General features: G+C 34.9%; 1 protein-coding gene across 3 annotated transcripts in view; it reads left to right on the top strand.

The window, feature by feature from the left end:
• Positions 1–21229, top strand: part of GABRB2 (gamma-aminobutyric acid type A receptor subunit beta2) — a 117616-nt gene that overhangs the window by 35589 nt on the left and 60798 nt on the right. For all 3 annotated transcript variants that reach the window (XM_007425699.2, XM_007425698.2, XM_088134748.1), the window contains exon 4: positions 2763–2983. In XM_007425699.2, the coding sequence (XP_007425761.1) occupies positions 2763–2983 (221 nt within the window). The remainder of the gene's footprint in view (positions 1–2762; positions 2984–21229) is intronic.

The following is a 21229-nucleotide window of genomic DNA, read 5'->3' as shown; positions in this document are numbered from 1 at the left end:
AACTGTAGGGTGCTTCTTTTCACTGATCCTCTGCTGCTTGATTTGTACAATTAAAGTAAGCTTTTACAAGCCCTCCAGTAGCTAAAAGTGTCTGGTAGTTTGAAGAAAGAAATTGGTTTCTCCAACATTTTACTCATTAAAGTATTTGGGTTTGTGGATTCCAAGAATGATTTACTTTAAAAATATGAGTACTGTGTTATGCAAATAAAGTACATTTGGCATTGAATTTCTGAAAGTAATTTTCATGTGTGATTTTAGTTCTCTAATGTGCCCACAAATGCCTCACTTAGTGCTCACTAAGTTCTATGCCTTACCTCCCCACCTCACTTTTTACATTAAAAAATATTGGGTTTTAATTTTTAAAAAATGGGAAGCTGCACTGCACCAACATTAACATGACATCTGGAGTGTCTACCTCTGGTCGTTTACATCTGATATAAATATTAAAAAGTTGTGCAGAAAGAATACAATACTGTTGGATTCACAATGCAGGTGTCATGGACTAAATGGAAATCTCCCACTGCCTCTTGAATAACTGTCCTGAAAAGAGGAGTATAACCACTATAAAACACTTGTAGCCAGTCCCCAACCAGCTGAGCTGTTCTAGCAATATCCAGTTATCAGTGGTATCAACATTTGCTAAGAATGCTAATAAGATCAACACAGTGATATTCCCCCAACTTTGTCATCCGGTAAAGGACTTCAGTCAGAGTTTTTGTTTGTTTTGTGCCTTCAAGTCAGTCTTGACTCCTAGTGACTGCCTGGACAAGTCCCTGCCATTTTTGTGGTGGTATATTCAGCAGTGGTTTGCCTTACCTTCTTCCTAGACCTGAGAAAGAGTGACTGGCCCACAGTGGCTTCATGCCCAAGGCAGGACTAGAACTCAGGGTCTCTCAGTTTGTACCCTGGTGCCTTAAGCTACCATGCCAAATTGGCTTTCTCAGTCAGAGTAACCAGGATCATTTTAATACTATATCCAGGCCTGAAACAGACCCAGACTGGTCTAGATGATCCACTTTTCCCACATGCATTTGGAGTTGGGTGGGTAGTATCCTCTCTATCACCATTACAAAGGGAAAAAAATGGCAAATGGTGGTAGTTACCTAAAATCACACTGTCCATTAAGAACCTCTTCCAGAGAGGCCAGTGGGTATGAATCTGTCATGTCTTTTTTATATGAAACAACTTTGCTTACCCTCACTGGAGATCTTTACCAGATGACAAATTTTGAAAATGTTGCCAATTTCCTCAGCCTCCCAAACCAAAATTTTTCCCATAATCTGTGAATAAACTGTGCCCCATAAACCCAGCATAACTATGATGTCTAATTTGAAGTGGATGCATACAACATACTTTCAGCGTTCTTTGCAAATGTGTTATAGCAAGTTGCTGAGTGGTCAGCTGAGTTCACCTCTGAGATAGTTTTGAGCAGTGTGCCCAACGTCTGAGAAAGCTCTGCTTGGCGATTCACTGAAATGCAATAATGGTGGAGAAATAAACCCTCTTTGACCCCATCCTTACCACAAGATAGGCATAGTTATATAGTCTATCTATGCTTGGATAAATTTTCTATAAGATTACTTTACATCCACTGTAGCCAGTTGCCAATTCTCTTTATTGTCTGGTGCTGCTCATAAAACCAAGCAATTTTCCAGGCTTCCCATAGCTATGAAGGGCAATCTGGAGCAATAATGCCAGTGGCCCTTTTCAATGCCACAGTGAAACTAGGGCCTTAACAAAATTGCCATCCGTGTTGCCTGAAATATCCCTCAGATCATTTGGGAATCCCAGTCCTGTGGATTGCAAAGTATCTAGGCAAATGATTTAGATTGGTGCTTGATTAAACCTTTCATCTGTATTAATATATAACATTTTCAGTGGTTCAGGTTAGTATATTCAACTGGGAATCATGAAATACGAGTGACGAAGCAATGTATATCGGTATTGTACAATTGTGGTACAAGCCTCGTCTGGAGGTACTGATGCCTAAAGGAATAACTCATCATAGGATACTGTGTCTTACTCTTCCCAGCATTCTTCGTGGGCTGAATGGATGTTCCCCAAAGAAGAGGTTTAATTTACAAAGATAACTCCCTCTCCAGAATTCAAGGAATGTCAGGAAGAGCTGCTCTTTATGTCTAATGAAGCCTTCCCCAATTTGGTGCTTTTCAGATGTGTTGAACTTTAATTCACATAATCTCCAGTTATGCAATGTATCTTTTTGAATCCTTGAAAAGAAATCTTTGTTTCTGTCAGAAGCCTGAAATATTCTTTATACAGACAACCTTCTCAATCATAATGTGTTTCTTGACTGAGCTAAGTGCAATTTTGTATTAGATCCATGTGAATAGATAGATAAAATAAAATACTGTTATTAATATCTAGAAAATTACATTCCCAAACTTTAACAAATAGTGTTGATTCTTAAAGAGAAAGCAATACTTATGGATAAGTGCTTATATGGTACTGTACAGTATATCCATTACTCCATGCTTTCTCTTTTACTTAAAGGGAGGGTTTTTTAAAAAAAATATGAGATAAAGATTATCTTTCTGTTGATAGAATCTGGCGACAAATATTTTTATACTTTCTATTTTAGAGGATAAAACAGTATTTAGTATCCCTCAGACATTAATTTTATAGATAATGATGATCAGTTGGAGAAATACCCTTTGGTTTGGTTTGCTTATTTCAAGTAGCATAATAAGGAATAGTAAAACCAATTTTCAACCTATTTTTCCCTCTCTCTTCTATCATTCCAGGACTACACCTTGACAATGTACTTTCAACAAGCATGGAGGGATAAGAGGCTTTCGTATAATGTAATACCTTTAAATCTTACACTGGACAATAGAGTAGCAGATCAGCTTTGGGTTCCTGATACCTACTTCCTGAATGATAAGAAGTCATTTGTACATGGTGTCACTGTGAAGAACAGAATGATTCGTTTACATCCAGATGGGACAGTTCTCTATGGTCTCAGGTCAGCATCAAACATTTTGAACAGCAGCATTCTATATCTAAACCAAAAGCCTGATTCTCCTCCTTTTTTCTTTCTCTAGTTTTACTTTTTCCACTTGTGTTGTGGATAGTGTTTGCCAGCTTTCCTCAACTTTGTGCTCTTCAAAACTGTTGGCGTTAAACTCCCATAATTTAAGATCTTTATGGCATCTGCAGTCCAACTCAACAGGAAGGCACTAAGCTGAGGAAGGCTAGTATAGGTCTCATAGCAAAACTGAATGCCTTAACCACAAACAAGACTTTATTCAAGAAACATTCTTACAGACATGCATAAATCCGTATAAAGATCTTTGCTTAACCACTGAAGTGAAGAGAATAATATTTCTCCTCTTTATTTTTACCTACATTATTGCAACTTGCTTCCAAAATATTAGTTTTTCTGTGCTAGTATATAAGTAAAGTTTAAAAGGGAGTAAAAACTGATTAGAAGGTGATATTGCTTTTGTCTTTTAAATGGTTTTTACCATGCAATAAGTGGGTTTGCAAAATAGCAGTAGCAAACCAAAATGTATATGTAACAGCTGAACAGAATTACTTTGTGGCAGAATATTGGAGAATGGTTTGGTGTCTGTGAATTTCAAGATAATATTAAGAGGTCTGCAGCAAAGATGATTTCTTGTTACAAAACAGTAATATGTATATTCATCCTTAGGATGGGGAGATTTTTTTTTTTTTTTGGTGAAGTGTCAAGAAAATATTTTTTTTAACTCTTCCTATGCCTTTTCATTTGTCCCTGAATATCCCCTACATCTGTGTTTCCCAACAAGATACTGAAAACATGCACCTGGAAATAATCTGAAATTGAAGCATTATAGAAAAACCAAGAAAGAATTTAACATCTCTTGATCTATCTTGTCCCTAAGCCCTAAAACACACATACATACACACCCATTTTACAACAAAGAACTGTGTGAATTATCAGACTTGTGTTTGTCACAGAACAAAATAACTCAGAACAAAATAACTCAGTGGAAAATCCTCACATGCATCCATCTATATACATTGACTTGTAAAAACAGAAAAATATACTTTTATATGTAGGAAGGACCATCCAAAAAGAGAAATCTTATTATTGTTTTTTTTGTGTAGTAATTTATTGATGCACTGACTTACTGTAGCATTTGGCATATCCATGAACTTTAGCAGGTTTATGAAAGCTGAACATAATAAAAAGAAAGAAAAAAAACTAGTTTCTAATCCATCTTTTTTAAAAACACAAGAAGTCTATATTAACAAGACAGATAAAAACTTAGCCTTCTCTAATCTGGTACCCATCAGATTGCAATCCAGATGTGTTGGATTTCAACAGCCACAAATGCATTTTGTCTGGGAATTATGGAAATAGGATACCAGGTTCGGGAAGGCTGATTTAACTCTCTAGAAGCAGTGCCATCAGAGAAGTGACTGCTGATTTATGTGACCAGTATTGTCTCCTTAAGCTAACTTTGGGAGCCAGTTTGGTGTACTGGTTAAGACATCAGGCTAGAAACTGGCAGACTGTGAGTTTTAGTCCTGCCTTAGGCATGAAGCCAACTGGATGACCTTAAGCCAGTCACATTTGCTCAGCCCTAGGAAGGAAGCAATGTGTCAGGCCTAGCTCAAGGAACTCCAGGAGACCATGCAGATTCAGTTTAGCAATGTTTATTAGCTACAACCTCTAGCAAGAATCTTCCCAGACTGAAACTAGTTCCCAGGGTCAGCCAGTCAACACAGAGTGAATTCCTCAGGGAGGTGCCAGCCTCATCCTCTTATCTCTTCCCCGTCCTTCAGGAGACGAAAAAGGATGCTTCCCTCCCTGAGTCTGGCCTTCATAATTCCATTCCATCACAAAATGGCAAACCACTTCTGAAAAATCTTGCCAAGAAAACTGCAGGGACTAATGCAGGTAGTCACCAGGAGTCAAAAACTGACTTGAAGGCACACACACACACACACACACAAGCTAAGTTTAATTCCAAAGCACTTCCTTGTAATATCAGTTTTATATTTAAAAACAATTATGTTCAAGATTCCAATATGATTACAAGAGTAAGTGCAGTTGAAAACAGCATGATTTATATCAAAACAAGTGTGAAATAATGTTTTCTGCATTTAGTATTTAGATATCGTTTTTCCTCCCTAAACATTTTTTAAAAATAATTCCTTTTCATAATTCAGCTAGAGCTTTGATGTAGACCATGAATGCTATCTATGGCAAGGGGCATTTCCACACTGCTTTGAGGTTAATCAATTAAAATCTTTGTAATAAAATGTTTTTGCAACCATGTGTTTTGGTGTTGGTCATAGTATACAACTAGGAGGAAAAGATTGGGAATATAACTATATAGAAATACAATTAAATTTCTGCATATGTATTTCTTCCTTAGTTTCCATCCAAAGATTTGAGTGACTTCCAGTTGCCCAATGTACTGCCACATATCTGTGCAAATCTCACATAATGTATTAGAATGTCAGGACACTTCCCTTTAAACTGCCAGCTGTATGAACAGATGGGAAGTATGTTACAGGACCAGAGGGAGATGTCAAAATTCAAACTACAAGGAAAGGAACAACATGCAGACTTTTTCCTTCTTTTTCTTTTAGCATTATATAAAAATATATCTTAGATGTATTTGAAATGTAGCAATTACTAATTAAGTTAAGAAAAAATTAAATGTAGCAATAAAATACAAAGACTAGTGCTGAAACATAAAATACTCAAAACTAAATCACGAAATTATAAAACTACTTTGCAAATGTATAAAAGAAAAAAATGCTCAGTTTTAGAACACAGTAATATATAATAAACCTATTATAAAATAACACAAAAATTCAAATAGAATTGCCAGGTTACATCACTTGTTTCTTGTCAGGTGGAACAAGAATTGTCATGTTTCAGTATCTGTTTCCTAGTAATACAAGCTGTTGAAACATAATTTGGTAACTTTAATTGTGACATCATCATTATGGTCTGCAAAAAGCAGGGTTCAATATAATTTCATCATAAAATCATTACAGCAGCATGTGGTCCAGAGCTTCATCTGCTCCTGAGTGTCAGGGACAAGACTGTCTGAAAAATTAACATATTGGTAACTTCGTTCCAATACAGCTGAAGACAGCATGTTAACATCTTCTAGGGTAAAAGCCCTATGATATTTTCAGTAACAAGATTCTATAGATATTTAGCCAGGACTAAAGGTTTACTTCGGCTCTCCTGCTGAAAAAGAGAAAGCTCCAAGCATTATTGCTCTGTTAATCAAAATCTATTATTTACGTACTATCTTGCAACTTCTTTAGCTTTGGGAATCCCCAAAGAATGCAGGGTTGTTATAGATAGGCCAGTATTTGTAATTTCTCCACCATGTTCTTCCAGGTTGAGTAAAAGTTATCTTATGGCAGCAGTGGAGCAAGGTCTTTGGGGAGGAATGTCAAGTTAAGCCAGTAGGTGATCATACTTATCCAAATTTATGCTTCTACTGAACTGAGAGCTATCTCCAATCAGAATCCTGCATTGCAGACACATAGAGGTACCCCAGAGAAAATCCTCAGGAACTTACATTGAACTGTTTCCAAAAAGGAAAAGTATTTTTAAGAAGGCAGCTTTGGTATATTAAAAACTATTTGAACAGTTAAAGTCAAATTGATCTTTTCTTGTTACATTTCCTCTAAAATGTTCTTCTCATTTTAAAATATATATATATTAGAGCAACTGGTATGACTCGGAAGATCTAAGGAAAAGCTTACTTCTTCTGAAAGCAACTGCTTTCCACATGTCATCAGTAGTTAGCTCTATTGTTCCAGTACCAACATATGCCAACACTAACAGAGGATACTGTATACTGTAATGTGACTGGAAAGAAAAAGAAAACTTTTGGTAATTTGCCTTGAGTGATTTTAATATTTTTCTCAGAAGTTCTATCCAGTTGTGGGGAGATCACTCCATTCAAATCCCCCATCAAACACCAATTTTCATAAGAGAAACCTATTAATCTCTCCATAAGTCCGAGAGAGAGAGAGAGAGAGAGAGAGAGAGAGAGAGATCCTCATTTGGGACATAAATTCCAGTATCAAAGTCTTAGTCTCATGCAAATTAAGTTCCACTCCAACAAATCTACTATGCACATTAGTCAGTACAAGTTCTGGTTTTAGTTGGGGATTTATATACATAACATACATCTTTCTTTCTTTCTTTCTTTCTTTCTTTCTTTCTTTCTTTCTTTCTTTCTTTCTTTCTTTCTTTCTTTCTTTCTTTTCTTGTTCCTGCTGAAATAAATTCTTCATCCAATTTTTTTATAAATCAAATATTTTATGTCCTTTTTCTAATATGTATCTCTTGTAGGCAAATTATATCTTATTTTAATTTTTTCAAATAATGATTTTTTTTTCTCTTTTGAGGAGCATTTGCTCCATTTATAATTCACATTAAGCATTTGTAATCTATAATCAAGCCAAAAATCTAAAAAAATCAATACTTGTAGCACCTACTTCAGCATCATCCCTTTCAGTTTCCTGTTGCACTTATTGGAGTTTTTGTGTACAAGTAGTCCCCAGTTTAAGAACAAGTTCCATTCTTAAGGTCTGTTCCTTAAGTCGAATTTGTATGTAAGCCAGAACAATATGGCACAATAATAGTATTGTGCAACAAACTTGAATCATTGTATATTTAACTCAAATCATCGTGTACTTAACTCGAATTTTGCTACAACAGGCTTCATTCTTAACTATGGGTCATCCTTAAACCAGGTGTTCTTAACCCAGGGACTACCTGTAATGTCATCTGACACCTCCATTTGAGTCTCCTCCAATTCCTCTTAAAGTTTTTCTAGAAATTCCTTCACCTTCTGGACAGAATTCAATCAAAACCACTGCTGTTTAAAAGTAAAAATCGCACCTTTCAATTTGTCCCCTCAAAATGGAATCTTTTTCTGCTTTAATCTCTCAGACAAAAAGGAATACTCTTTTCTCTTATGCAAGATTTTAATAGGAATTTCTTTAATTACACCTGTATTATCAGTCTTCAGTCTGGTATTAAAATGCTGCTGCAAAATTTGGTTCCTTGTCTTCTTCCTAACAAAGTGCACCAAAACATCCCTCAGAACATTTCTTATCCTCGCAAATCTTGTATTTATTCTATATACTTTATCAAGTTATGCCTCTGTATCCTCCTCATCCCAATCCAAAAAATTTACTAAAGCTTTAATAATCTTTTCTCTAATATCTTCACCAGAATCCTCTCGGATTGCTCTAAATCTAAAACAAAATTCCTTCTCTATCAATTCCAATAGAGCCAAATTATCTAGTTCTCTTTCCAACTCTCTAGCTATAATTTCTGTCTTACTCTCCAAATTTCCACTTCATCATTAATTTGTTTTACTTCTACAGACATTTGTTTTACAAAACTTTCCATCTTTTTAACTTCTTCTTTCATCTCTTCTTACATCCTTACAAGTCTTTCATACTTTTTTTTTTTCAAAAGCTGTTAATTTAGTATCAAGTGATTTAGCTAACTTACTGCCCAGTTGCTCAAACATTTTCTGAAGCAGATCTGGTGCAATTCCTCTCTCTGCAGGTTGCTCTAGTGATCCCCTCCTCCCTTCTACTATTTTTGCCATTTTTCTGATGGTGGTGGTGGTTATGATATTATAATCAAAAAATGAAAGTGTCTCAAACAAGGGAAAGAGAAAAGGCAAGCCCCTCCCTTTTTTTTCTATTCTGTCTTCCTGTGCCTTTAATACTTTCATCTCAAATGGTACTCCATAGTTACAGTCAGCATCACAGTCTGGCTCATATTACCTTTATCTTTTGTTCTGTAAAATCCACCAATTGTCTGCACTCTTTAATAGTAAACAAAAAACTTTGCCATGAACATCCAGTTTGTTTGTCTATTTTAATTCCAATTTGTTCAAAAGCATTTTCACCAAAAAGTAATCTTTCAAAATAATTATCCCCTTTATCCATTTTAAACTTTCTTACATCCCCTCCTTGTTAAGTTTTTGGCCAAAAGTTTTTAAATCTTTAAAACCTTTTTTTTCTTTTGTAATCCAGAAAGAATGTTGGCTCACCAAGTGGAATTTTCTTATATTTCCGCTCAGAAAATCTCTCTTTAGCTGTAAAATAGTTACATGCAAAAGTGTTTAAGAAATGAGGCTCCTGCAAACCTTATGTCCATGTAGGCTGCATTATTGCTATGAGCTTGATTGAAACCCCTCAGTTCCCAGCTACTCAACTCATGAGCCAACTGCAAAAACCTCAGTTTCTGCAGTCTACTCATGAGGGGGAGCTGTCCAGTCTGCAAGTGGGCAATCTCATAGTCTTTCCTTTTTCTGGAGAGCCTGCGCTGGCCAGAATTCACCATCTGGTTGCCAATCTCCACCACAATGCCATCCCTGCTCCTTTAGGGATGTCTAGTTCACCATCAATCCTCACCAGAAGCCAACATTTTCTACTTGTAACTGATCCATAGTCGTCTACTACTTCTTTTTTCTTACCCGGAAATCTGCCAAAATGGAAAGACAAGCTAGCTGCAAATCTCTTTTGACTGGAAGCTCTATAAGCCATCTATCTGGAAGTACTCACAAATGTTCCTGTTCATCGTGATAGTGAATATTGCTCTACGATTTCTAAATATGAAAACATAAAATACAAAATAAATCAACAAAAAAGCAAGTGCTACCTGGAAATTAATAGATTTATTTTCACATAAGATTTTATGGATTATGTCTATTTTCACAAAAATTTAAAAGCTTATGTGAAAATAAATTTATAGTGTTTAAGATGCTACAAGACTTTTATTACAAGAAAATGTAATATTGGCCTATGCTTTTTATGGCGAATTATTTTTCTCTTTGTAAATAACAGGAATTAGACTGAGTACATACATTGAGTTATTAGGTTTTATTTTGCTAAATCTTAAGAAGCCGTGTAAGCAATGCCACTAAACAGTCTATCACAAAGCCAGTTCAGGAAAAGAAAAAGAAAAAAAAGAAAGAGATTTAGCCCTATTGTCTGTAGGATTACAGAACTCTTTTTGATAAGCTTTTCATCTCATTCACTATCTCATCGTTATCTCTCTAGGGTCTCAAATAATCCATGTATATTCTTATGTGTATGGATTTCAAAGTGGTTTTATAGATGCAAATGTAGGAAAATCAAAGACAGAAGACAATTGTAATTTCAGACCCTATATCCAGTGACATTTGCTGTCCTAGATTTTCATGTTTAAAGCACAGTTCTAAAATGTAAAGAAGGATAATCATTTAAAGATTGCTCAGGCTTACTTCTTCTACTGGCCTTATTTTTGGATATCTAAATAACCTTGTACTAAAGATGCTAAGAGGAAGGCAAAACAAATTGTAGTGGGTAAAACTGAAGTTGCTTTGAAGTACTCCAACTCAAACATGAGTCTTTTCCAAAACTATGTAAAACCACTGTCTCTTCATCTTTTGTGGAACTGACAGTTGCCCAGTTCTCTGAGGATGAGTCTTGGCACTAGCTATGAAAACATTTGTTCATAAGTTGGTGATAGTTTGAGTCATCAATGTTTATTTATGAATGCAGTAGCAACAGGCTCTTCGTTATATAGTGCTGACAAAATATTCTCTAGAGATTTTTGTAAGCATATAAATACCTGAAAATTTCCTAATAACCCTTTCTCCAGAGATTGCAGCTATATATGTTAACGATGCTGAAATTTCCAATTACTTCCTGAGAATATGAGTCTCCCTGCCTGCAAAAGTCTCTGTTAAATTAAATGTAATAGACCTTGGAAAATATTTGAGAATTCAGTATGTCAAATGGAATTCTGTATATAACATCCTTTTATGTTAAGCTCCCCTTGCTTTTTTTTTTCCCCAGCATACTAATCAGTTAGGCCAAAACTAAGCAAACATGAAGAAATGAAAATCTATAGGAAAATAATTAAGGCGAGAAAAAGATCTGCACAGGGATGCTTCCCTAATTATTTATGCCTCTTGTATATTCCATTATCTACATGCAAATGGTAAAGCACCCCTGGTCAAATTATACAGTACATTTCAGTGAATCCCTAAGTGAATTGTGCAATATGCTTCAATGAATTCCTAGACTGATAAAATATCTAGTGACACAAAGTTAAACACAACATCTTTCTTCAAATTTGAACCCATATTTGCTATTTATGTACAGTTGTTTACAGACTCAAATAACAAAATAGTGAATATGGCAGTTGCAAAAGCTTGGACACCCTCTCAGTATTTAGTAATTTGTAAAACCTCATTTGGCTTCCAAATGTTTCTTGTAGCCAGGTAAAAGTATTTCTATTTTTGCTTTTGGATTTTTTTCCCCACTGTCCTTGTAGAATTCTTTTAGCTGACAATATTCTTCAGTCTTCCACATGCTCCAAATTTAAGATCTCCCCACACAGATTTTTAGTACTATTCACATCTAGAAATAGTGAATGACATCCCAAACCTTTAACTTTCTTACCTGTAAGTAATTCATGGCTGTTTTTGAAGTGTTTCAGACTGATATCTTGCTGAATTATATATTTTTTCAGCTTCATTTTTTTTTTCACTGACAGTGGGACATTAGTTTTTAAGATATTTTGATATTTAGTTTAATCCATATTTATTTTCACCTAGTGGCCATTAGATGCCCCAGAGCATTCTAAAAGCACCCCCATGCTCAGTGATTGGCAAAGTGTTATTTCCTTCAAATGTTTCACTGTTTTTTCTCCATGTGTATCTTATGTGGTTGTAGCCAAATAGTTCAGTTTTTGTTTCCCCAGTCCAACACACTTTGTTCCAAAATATTTGGGCCTTGTTTTCTTTTTCATCCTTTAGAGGATGACTTTTATGCTGAGGTCAGAGAAGTTTTCCTTCCAAGAATTCTCCCATGCAGAGCATTGTTGTATAAACAACACTGGATTGTAGATCTGCGGACATACGTGGACATCTACTCAGTGTCAGTTAAATTTTTTGAGTGGATATGCACTGAATTTTGGGTTCAGTTTGATCTGATCAGGGTAGGGGCAAATGTAGCAGAGATTTTTCTTGGACTTCCAAATATTGCCTTGATTTCAACAGTTCTATTACCTTTCATTTCTTATCAGTCTTTCTCACCATTGAAATTACTAGGTAGAAGCATTTAGAGACTTTTTTATAGACTTGTTCTATAAGAACAAATTAACTTCATTTTGAAATGCTCAGTCAACTGCTTAGAGAAGCCTACATTTGTTGAAAGTAGACAGAACAATCACCACAATCTGTGAGAAAGACAGAGTATTTGTTTGCCTATAACTGTCTTCATCAGGCTAATTGTAGGTGTAATCAGTCCACTGAATTTTGGGGTCTTGCCAACAACTTTACAGTAATAAAGAAAAGGAGGGAGAAAGGAAATATTACTAAATCAATTGGAAGGGTTTCCAAAATCCACACCTGCCATATTAATTGTACTACATAGCACTTACTCCATAATACTGCATAAATAGTAAGCAGTCATTCAAGTTTGCAGGAAGATGTCATGTTTAAATTTGTAGAATTTGTGTCAGTTTTTGTTGATGTAAAGATTCATTAAAAGATAAAAAAGTGTGTGTGCTATATTATCTATCAATATCATTATATAAAATGAATGTGTGAGATTAGTGCTAGCCACTGGCCATTGAATTGGAGTAGTTTCCTATAAGCTATAAATTGGCTCGGGATGCTTACAACTTACCTTTTGATATTCTTTATTCGCCTCTGCTTGAATTCTGCTTAATTAATTTTGAATTTTGAACTGATTGATGTGAGGGAGTATAGAGAAGATTAATGTTCGGAATAATGAATACCTGTAAAATGTCATGGATAAATTCTTCATTTGCTTTTCAGTCTATGACTATATAATATTCCAACATCAAGCTTGCTCCTATCTATATTTTGGGCACTAAGTGATGTTCAGAGATGAAACTTTGTAACAAGCACTGTCATAATCAACTTTGAAAAGTTTCCTATTAATCATAAGTTGCATATACAAATCCATGAAATATTGAGAATATTTGATAACAGAGTACGTTTTACGTGCAGAAGATCCCAGATCCTAACCCTGACAATCAGAATCAGGTCATAGATGAGGTGAAAAACATCTGTTTGAAACCCCACAGAGCTCTGGCTGTCAGAATAAATAATACTAGATTACTTTAATATAATAAATGGCATAGTCCTATGTAGATCATCATGGAGAAAATCTATGTGGTCACTAAGAGTTGAAAATGACTTAATGGCACATAATCAATCAATCAATAATCCTAATTATCTATAAACCTCTTGGATTGAGCAGGACAACTAGTATTTTGTTAAATTGAAAATATTAAATATTCTGAGATATTCTGCATATCTGCTAAACAATTAATAGATTTTTAAATGAGGGTATAATTTAGCTGCTTCCTTCCCTTACTTTAAATACCATTTAGGAGAGAATATGTCTCATATCTGTCTGGTTTACATGCAGTTTTTAAAGAGTGGAAATTCAGGATTTGCCACAGATTCTCTATCTCCTTGTTCCCCTCTCTCCCTTAAGTTTTGTCTCCCTTTTCATTCCATCCAATGTGAGGAAAGAAATTAAAATGACTACATTTATTCTGGTATGTCAAGTTTGTATGCCCCTTTAAAGATCGTATAGCCTAGTATGAACCATATTTTTATGCCAGTGCATAAAGAAACAATAATTTACTGATATTTTAAGAGTTCTTATACTTTAATTTTTCATATGAATTATTGTTCATATCCCTACTCCTCCAATCTTTTCTCTGCAGTTGTTCTTACTATAAACAAATGTGACAAATAATAATAATAATTGTACAGTCTGTAAAAAAAAGTTAAGAAACTGAAATAAATGCTTTGCCCATGAAATATTAGAGAATTTTTCCCTTTTTCATCTGTCCTGTTTCATCTCATTTAATTTCCTCTAATCTTAACTCATCTAATTTTGTGCAGTCTAAATCTTATCTTTATTAGGGCTACAACAACATTATGTGTTTCAGTGGTAAGAAAGATGGGAAAGCAACAGTCTTGTAGCACTTTAAAGATTAACACTGTCATTGAAGCATTCATTTTTTGTGAACTGCATTCCTCTTTATTAGATGTATGAAGTAAGATCCTGAGCTTTAGATATATATTTCTAATTGAGAAGGAAGTTTCAGTAAGATCAGTTGGAAATGAAATGATAAAGTACAAGCTGTGATGCAGTGGCTATTCAAAAAATGAGAGAAAACCATAAAATGTATAACGTTTTAAAGGACTTCTCAGCTGTACTCAAAATTTGAAATATTCTGCATTGACAGTAGTGGGAAGCTACTAGCCATAGTTTTCACTGATGATGCTGATGAATTAAATTGAGCAGTGAAGAAAATGAATGTAAAGTAAAATTTGAAGATTATTAGACTAATAAAGATGGAATGTTAGCAAGAAAAATGCATCCTAGACATTCCACATAGCATATTTCTGATGCTAGAAGAATATTAAAGAAGCTTGTTATGGAAGCTGCTCAAAGAGGAGTTGGACAAAGAATAAATGATCTAGGATAATGTCAAAAAATGCTATTTATGTATTACACTGAAAGTTCCTAACTAGGAATACTATATTTTACTCTTGTTTCTTTTAACCAATCTGCAACTTAAATAGGATTCATTTAGCAAATTGTAAAATTGCAGCTGCATTTTTATCCAATGGTCTGATCTTTTTTTTTTTTAAATTCAGAATTGTCTTAATTTCAGTAAATATGGCAACTGGTACCCATAAATTATTGCAGGATATTTTCGTTTTCCACCAAGCATGTAGTAACCTATCCTCACCAAAACTGAGGGATAACCAAGTAGCAGATACTATTGCTCTTCTAAAGTCAGAAGTTCCCTTTCATATCGCTATTTAAAAATCAACAGTTTTGAACCCAGGATTTAAAAAGATAGAGGTTGGATTCAAACATATCACTGAGACATTAGGGTTTACAATTTATGCTTTATGATTTAGAATGATATATAGAGTTGGCCAGTTACAGCTTATTCAGCAAGAATGGATTACACAAACCATGGCATAGATTGCTATGTGAAGGTCAGTTGTCTTTCTTTCCAATAGTCACTTTCTTTTATCCACCAAACTTTCTTTTAACTAGGTGTTTGGAAGGAATATATTCTCAGGGTGAAAGGTGGAAGCTAGAGCTTCAATAGAGTTAGGGAAGAAGTAATGTCAATAGAAAAAAACAAGAGCAGTTTTGTACATGCAGGGAAAGAGGAACTAATACATAGTACTAAACCTGTAAATCCTGATGAAGAAATTGAACTTGGATGTGCCCTAGTTCCACAGCACATTATTATTTTAAGTGAAGATGAGATTTGGTGGCCATACTTCTGCAGTAAACAAGATCTTCTATTTATTCTACTTCTGGAGGTTTATGTCTAATTGTTTGATTCTAACTTCCCTTTCTGATCTGTCCAGCACCAATTTTTTTCATCTTCATGACAACTTCAAGCCAGGATTCCATGGCAATAAGCATTTTTAATGCAATATTTTTAAAAAAATTAAGAACACAAACTGGTTGCACAGTAATTCAACAGCAGTCTACTGTGATGGTAGCATCATCTTATTTGAGATGTAGAGTTGATAAAAGGTATCTAAAGGACACTACAATGTAGAAGAAAATATTGTATAAAAGAATTAGAATATTAAAAATAAATAAATCAGAGATCAGGGTGGAAAATATCAAAGAATGTAATAGTATATTTTGGCATTATTATAGAGTTTGTTGTGTGAACTAAGAGAAGTAATTGAAAAATATTTTGTAACTTAGTTATATAATAGTGCTTTCAGACAATTTCCAGAGTTTCTATAAATGTTCATGGCCAAAACATTTAATACAACAATTGGAAAGATAAATACTGTTAAGTAATATTATGTTAACATTTAGAACCTTGAGCATTAGCTATATTATTTACTCCAAAAAGGATGAAGTTATGTATTTAGATAATCCCTTATATTTTCAATTGATAAAATCAATTTCAGCAATAGCTTTGTTTTGTTTGTTTGATTATGTGCCATGAAATCATTGTTGACTTTTTGCAACCACATAGATAGATTTTCTCCATGCCAATCTGTCCCTAACCTGTTCTTTCAGGTCTTTGGATGGTGCACTCATTACCACTGGTACTGAGTCCATCCACTTTGCTGTGGTCATCCTCTTCTTCTCTTTCCCTCCACCTTTTCTAGGATTAGAGCCTTCACTAGAGAACTAGGTCTTCACGTAATATGTCTGAAGTAGGATAATTTGAGCCTGGTCATTTGTGCTTCAAGTGAGTTGATTTGTTTGATGATCCATTTTTTGTTTTCCTGGCTGTTCATAGTATCCGCAGGAGTCTTCTCCAGCACCAAAGTTCTAAAGCATCAATACTCTTCCTATGCTGCTTCTTCAAAATCCAACTTGTGCTTCCATAGAGTGTCATAGGGAATACCATGGTTTGTACGATTCTGATCTTTGTAGGTATAAACACATCATACAAGATACAAGATACTTTAATGACCAAGTATAAAATATATACAAGGAATTTGTCTTCGGTGACGAACAGCAAGATCAACAGTGCGTTTGGATAGCAACAGAAAAATAATCATCATCATCATAGCATTTGAATATCTTTTTCAATTTGTTGCTCCACCAAGTGCTAGTCTATGGCGTATTTCTTGACTACTTGTTCCTTTATTGTTGATGGTTGATCCTAAAGGGCAGAAGTTATCTACCACTTTGATATCTTCATTGTCTATTCTAAAGCTAGTTATTGTGCCTGTTATTGTTAATTTGGTCTTCTTTATATTTAATTTTAGTCCCATTTTTTCACTATGCTCCTTGTCTTTTATTACTAGAGATTGCAGATCCATTGCATTTTTGGCTATTAGAGTAGTGTCATCAGCATTTTGAAGGTTACTGATGTTTCTTCTTCCAATTTTAAAATAATGCTCATCTTCTTCCAACCCAGGTTCTGTCAACATATATTCACTACATAGGCTGAATAAATAAGGGGAGAGTATATAGCCTTGTCTCACTCCTTTGCCAACTTGGAGCCATTCTGTTTCTTTGCATACTGTGGCTTCCTGATCTGTATATAGTTTCCTCATGAGGATAATGAGATGTTCTGGGATTCCCACTTTTCTAAGCATATTCTACAGCTTGACAGGATCAACACAAAGGCCTTTTATTTGTTTACCAGAATTTTATTCCATGTGGATCTTTAACATGTGTGGCTGAACATGTGCCCAGGAGTTATCTAGGTTAGTCAGCAAGTGGTTCACCTCCTGGCTCATCACCTCCAAAATGGTAGAGGTGAGTCAAGGAACTTGAGTGGTTCTCTGAGTGGAAATGGTGGCAATGGCAACAGCAGCAATAGCCTCTAAGCTTTCTATGACATCATGGTTGGGTTTCCAGAATGAACTAGTTAGCTACTAATCAAGAAATAGGTAAAGGATAATCTTGCTAACACAATATTACTCCTCAAAAAAAAAAAAAAAATGATTTGAAAACACCTATTTTGTTTTTGCAAAAACCTATGTTGACATTGTTTAGCAAGAAAGGTCCCCTTAAAATGCTTGTATAATTTCAGAGGCCTGCCTGTCCAGTCCCTCAAGTGTTGTGTTTAGATCCCACACTTTCCATTTTCAGGATCATATTTTTCTTACAGACCTTTTGAGTTTGACAAATAATTTTAATTGCTTTGTTGCTTTAAATAGTTTGATTTCTTTATTCACTTCAAATGAGAATATTGTTATAACCTCAAAGAGTTCACAGGGGACTTTTAAAAATAGAGAATGCAAAACAAAAAGGTAAAAATCACAAATAAATGCTAAAATTCATTAACAGTAAAAAGCCTAATATAAGAGATGTTTTTTGGCTGCTCTTGCCTATAACTGTCTTCATCAGACTAGGTAGAGAGTGAGATGAAATGCAGTTGCTGTGGGATGGCCCCAAAAGAGTATAAATTGAAATAATAAAATTCTGGGATTTTGAAAATAGCTGTTCAGGTGGTTGTTGCAAAAAGTGAAGAAAAGTTCTCTTATATTTTTCACAAGGGGCTTTGAGACAGAATTATCCTATTTTTTTCCCCAACATTCAGCAAATTAAAGACAATAGAAAAATGCTATTGCTGAAGGCCAAAACAGTTTTTTTTCAAAGCTGATCTCTCCATGCACAAGAGAAATTAATCACAAGACAATTTTGTCCTCAGATTTCCATATATTATAATTGGGATTGCTGCCAACCCTTCCCACTGTTACAAAGCAGAGCTGTTTCCAAGAAGCAGAAGTGAATGCTGGGCAGAGTTATACGTGCAGTTTTCTTAACTGTTTCAGATAGAAAAATCATGAGTACTCAGTCTTTGTGCATTAATAATTACTGATAAAGATTCCGGTAAAAGTCTTCTGATCAAATGCAGTCAAGGGCAAAAAAAAAAAAGTTTTATACTGACAGATCTTTAGGAAGATAGCTGATTAGCAGCTTGAGCTTGATGTATATCTCTCAGTTCTTTTGAAATAATGAATGGGAGTTTTAGAATATGTGGTCATGTTAAAAAAGGAAAAAAAAGAACGCTTTAAACTTTTGATCCAGGAAAATACTTAAGAGGTCTAATGGTATGTTCACAACCCGATAAGAATTCCAGCGACAGATAAGAAAACATTAACACACATCTGCCCTTTCCTCAGTGGTCTGGGAAACAAGCAGCCAGCCAGCCAGCCAGTTCAGAGAAGGCTTGTTAGAAAGAAATTGAAGAAGCGTCTGCCGTAATGAGCTGAAAAATAAATTAGGTTCAAAAATTAAAGTAATCCATTTATTGAAATATCTGTAACCTAATCCTTTTCCCTGTTAATAAGTCTTGTTAAAGAAGACTTGAATCTTGGTTTTGGTAATGTTGGCTGCCTAGAGCCTGACAGAAGAAGGAAACAGTCCAGTGCTCTATTGGAAATCTCCAAGGCATTAAGGGATTCTACCCAACCAAAAGAAGGCAATGACAAATCACTTCCCTATTGTGGCCAAAATAACTACATAGACATGCCTATGAAGGTACAGAGGACTAAATTTGACTTCAGGGGGACTTTATTTTTACCATGCTCCCGATGTTTTTGGACCTTCTGAGATTTGATAAAGCAATTGCAGTCTTTTTGAAGAAAATACAAACATAACAATGCTCTTTTGAAATATAAACTACAGGCTAGCCACACAATTTAAGCAAAGAAACAGATGTCCTGCTAATGCCTGTATTATGTTATTCCTGAATTTATTTGATTAAAATGTTTCAATGCTCTATGCTGGCTGGGGAATTCTGGGATTGAAGTCCACCCATCTTAAAGTTCCGAAGTGTGAAAAACACTGCTCAAAGGGATCCACAACTGCAGATTGATTTTCACAGAATAATTACTTGCTTTCACTGCTTTTCCATTTCTCTGAGAGTGAATACTAAACACAGTGATTATAAATAAGTGACAATACTGCATTTTCCAATTACTGGGGTTAGAGCTATTATGCTTTTCAGAGATGCTGTAGAAAGTAACACAAATTAATCATCATTCATTATTTCAGTGTGTGAGAAGAATGAGGAAGCATACTTGCATGGTATTTTCAGCTGACATTAGAAGGATTGAAGAATGATTCATCCAACTATACAATTGGATGATTGTGTTCTGAGTAAATGGTATGATATGCTGGGATATTTGTTTTATTTAGCATCTGCATTTTTGAAATATTATTATTACAATAAAATGACTATTTTATGTTTCTTTTACTCTTAGCAGAGATATATCCTAAGGATAAATTCATAGGTTTTGGAAGTTCTGATGAAGAACAGTATATAAATCTATAAAATAAACAGATGCAAAATTCTATTAGTTTAAAGAATTGGAAACTGCACGTCATTGTAAGATTTAAATAATTTTCTCTTCTAATGTTTTAAAGCAAATGTAATGAATAACATTCTGCTACTATACTTCTTTGCCTTGACACAGGCCAGGGCAATTGCAAGGTGTTTAGAGCCATAATGGAATTATAAGTGCCTGCAGAAATTATAAATGCCTGCAGAATATTTGTTAATGGGAAATGTATTTTTGGACTATGTCCTAATTTTGCAAAACATCTTTCAGCATTAGAAAATATAAATATGTTTGAATGTGTTTTAAACAGAACAGAACTTTACATTAGCTTCTTATGTGTTCATTTTTCATAAAGCAAATACCTTGAGACTTAATCTAGGCTTTAACAATACAAGCAGAAGCAGATGTATCAGGATACAGAAATCATAATTATAAGATTTCTCAAAAAAATCCATTTACTTTGGGTAAGGTTTATGATTGCATCTGCAACGTATGATTAGTTCTTCAAAAAATAGATGAGGTGGCAAACTTTTACTTAAACGATATCATTTCTGTCTCCAGCTCCATTATGCAGGCCTAGAAACACAGGAACCTGCTAAATTAAAATGTCTTTGTGTGAGAGGTCTTGCAGGCCATTCACCACGGGTTCTTGTCAAGCTCTAGAACTGAGAGATGGTGAAGGCATTGGGTATGATTGCCTCCAAGGAGCCTGCCCTTCTCTCAGAGATCCCAGTAGGCTCCTTAGTTTACTGAGGAGCTGCAGAAGATGAAATGAATGAATAGACACAGTGGTGGAAATAAAGAGGGGATGCATCTGAAGATAGTTGAATATCCCTGATCATACAATAGTAACAATAGTTTATGGTTTGGCACCAAGTTACCTTCTGGAATGTGTTCACTCACTAGAATTGGCCACACCAATTCAATCTTGCCAGAAAAACAGCTAGTGGTTCCTCACTTTCAGGAGGTGTGGGAAACCAAGATTCAGAGGCACTGCTTCTTTGTAGCAGTGCTGGTCTTCTAAACTGGCCTCTCATGGAAGTTTAGATTAATTCCAACCTAGTTTCCTTCCAGAAGCAGGTAAAATTGGAGCTCTCCTGGCGGGCATTTGTGTCTTGATACCTGTTTTATTTTGGGGGGGAGGGGTGTAGATCTTTGGCTTTTGTTTTATATGGATGTTTTAATAATTTATATGCTCCTGTAAAACTGCTGAGTGTATGTGCAATTGTAGAGGGTAGAAAGGTAATAAATATATAAGAATTGGGGATTGGAGGCACTATGTTACAGAAATTCCATTCCTTCTTGAGTGGGTGGTTCTAATAGTGACCATGGGAAAAGAACAGTTGAGCTCTTTGTTGCTCCATTGTGGAATGTGA

This window comes from Python bivittatus, unplaced genomic scaffold (assembly GCF_059951505.1).
Source record: "Python bivittatus isolate LINGU-HERP-01145 unplaced genomic scaffold, Pbiv_v1 ctg000080_np1212, whole genome shotgun sequence".
NCBI lineage: Eukaryota > Metazoa > Chordata > Lepidosauria > Squamata > Pythonidae > Python > Python bivittatus.
Note: the sequence above shows the minus strand (reverse complement) of the source record. Positions and strands in the feature narration are given on the sequence as shown.